The following is a 2,536-nucleotide window of genomic DNA, read 5'->3' on the forward strand; positions in this document are numbered from 1 at the left end:
GTGCTAAATTTAGCACAGCTACGATCATTTTCCCTGACATGCGGGGGGACGCCCAGCACAGGGCTAGTCCGCCATGCATGTTATTCCCCCCCGCAGAAGTGCAAAGGCATCCCACAGCGGCGATACCTTTGCACTTCAAGAGTAGCTCCCAGCCAGCGCAGCTTTAGCGTGCTGGCCAGGAGCTACTCCTCGCTCCCCTGCCCCCCGTTCGGTCCGGCCTGCGATGGCCGGACCGCTCCCACGAAATGGCGGCCAAACGCCGCTGTTCCGCCCCCTCCCACCCAGCAATCGCCTCTGCCTGTCAATCAGGCAAAAGCGATCGCAGCCCTGCAATGGCCATCTGGCATGCGCCGGCGCACTATGGCGCCGGCGCATGCGCAGTAGAGACCCGTTCGGTCGGCTGCGAAAAACAGCAGCAAGCGAACGGGTCAGAATGACCCCCATTGTTAGCTATGGTAAGACAGACAGACAGAGAGGCAGACACACTTCCGCAGTGGAAATTTAATTTCTAAAATAAAACAACCTTTGAAAAGTGCTGCAGTCATTCTATGCATTATGCATAATCCGTTATATAGGGGGAGATGTATCAAGCCTTGGAAATTGATAAAGTGGAAATGTTGGCCAAATCAACCAATCAGCTTCCAACTGTCATTTTAAAGACTGTGTAAGATAAGTGACAGTTTGAAGCTGACTGGTTCCGTTGGCAACGTCTCCACTTTATCACTCTCTAAGGCTGGATACATCTCCTGCACAGTATCAATGGAAGAGGAAACCAATCATTTTGAGAACAGGTGGATGAGGTAGTGATAGATCCTCGTACACTAATGTCAGATCTTTCCATGTAAGGAGGCCGGCACTCCGCTGTAAGGGGAAATAAGCTGATGAGACCAATGAGGCAATAAATAATATATATATACTGTATTTGTGAAAGATTATTTAGGGTACGGTAGAATGTAAGATTGCCAAATAGCTGACATTACAGACCAACCATAGTACATTACATTACAGACCAACACTAGGGAAGACACAATAAACTTTTTTTTTTTTAGACGAACATTATACGTATTCAAGTAAAAACTAAAATGCCATAATCTTTGATATCTCCAGTAAGATCATAATATATCATTTTAGTACACATTTTGCTAGCAGAATTATCCGTTTTAAAATGTCCAGACGTCAATGGACCGACAGCTTTTAAAATAGACAAAATATTGTATATAGCAGAAGTCACAGCATCATAAAACTAGCCGCGAAGCCTTATTGCTGAGTTATTCTTTTTTGATGAACGTACACTGCACATAGTTTATTACCTTCTACAGAAGTAAATTAGCAGTGTGAGAACTGGTGCAATAATGGAATAGATGATTAGGAGATGAGGCAACGATTAAGCTAGGTGCAAAATTGATCTTATCACATGGCTGTCGTCTCCACATTACGCATCCAGTTGGCCATGCAGAATGGGGCGATAGAATGAGAGGCTTACCAGGTACCACACGCCGAGGATAATTGTTCCGGTGCGGACATGACAACACAGGCAACAGCTGTTGGAATAAAATCGAGCCCATGGTGAATGCATCTTCATGTCTTCCCTCTGCTAAATGAACTCTCTGCCAGGAATTCTGCTCTCCAGTATCGCAGACACAATAATTTGTCTTTTCTCGCTGAGGAGCTGGGATTCGGCTTCCTTCAGTGCATGGAAATTGTCAGCAGAGCTTCAGCACCACAGGGAAGGATAATATAGGCACGCAGCATCAGTAGTCATAACTGCAGGCTTTTCCTATATACAGCACTGACACTACCACTGAGTCTGTAAGAACAGATTAGCTGAGGATCACAGGCATCCCACATACGCTGTGTGCTGATACCCTCTAGTGGAGAGGAGGCTGCACCATAGTGATGCATGCATGGTCTTAATATAGGTGGTCATTCCGAGTTGTTCGCTAGCTGCAATCGTTCGCTGTGCAGCGGTGAGGCAAAAAATCTGCATTTCTGCGGATGCGGCGCAATGCGCATGCGCTACGTGCTTTCACAACATCCAAAGTAGTTTCACACAAGTTCTAGCAACGCTTTTCAGTCGCACTGCTGGCTGCAGAGTGATTGACATGAAGTGGGCGTTTCTGGGAGGTAACTGACCGTTTTCTGGGAGAGTGTGAAAAAACGCAGACGTGTCAGATACAAACGCAGTCGTGCCGGGGGAAACGCAAGGCGTGGCTGCCCGAACGCAGGGCGTGTTCGTGACGTCAAAACAGGAACTAAATAGTCGGAAGTGATCGCTAGGTAGGAGTAGGTCTGGAGCTGCTCAGAAACTGCACAATCTTTCTTTCTAGCAGCGCTGCGATCCTTTCGTTCGCTATTCTGCTAAGCTAAGATACACTCCCAGAGGGCGGCGGCTTAGCGTTTGCACGGCTGCTAAAAGCAGCTAGCGAGCGAAAAACTCGGAATGAGGGCCATTGTACCAGTGGAATTGGGTTTGTTGGATCGACCCTATTAAGTTCGACACTCATTAGGTCGTTCACTATTGGTTGACAGGCAGTAG

At 47.2% G+C, this 2,536-nt stretch overlaps 1 protein-coding gene across 1 annotated transcript in view; it reads right to left on the bottom strand.

Moving 5' to 3' along the window:
- The window catches only part of LAPTM4B (lysosomal protein transmembrane 4 beta), a 242,808-nt gene extending 240,997 nt beyond the window's left edge, over positions 1–1,811 (bottom strand). Inside the window, exon 1 of the mRNA XM_063924153.1 lies at positions 1,484–1,811. Within this exon, the coding sequence (XP_063780223.1) occupies positions 1,484–1,582 (99 nt within the window). The 5' untranslated portion in view covers positions 1,583–1,811. The remainder of the gene's footprint in view (positions 1–1,483) is intronic.
- Positions 1,812–2,536: the final 725 nt, after the last annotated feature.

Source organism: Pseudophryne corroboree, chromosome 5 (assembly GCF_028390025.1).
Source record: "Pseudophryne corroboree isolate aPseCor3 chromosome 5, aPseCor3.hap2, whole genome shotgun sequence".
Classification (NCBI taxonomy): Eukaryota; Metazoa; Chordata; class Amphibia; order Anura; family Myobatrachidae; genus Pseudophryne; species Pseudophryne corroboree.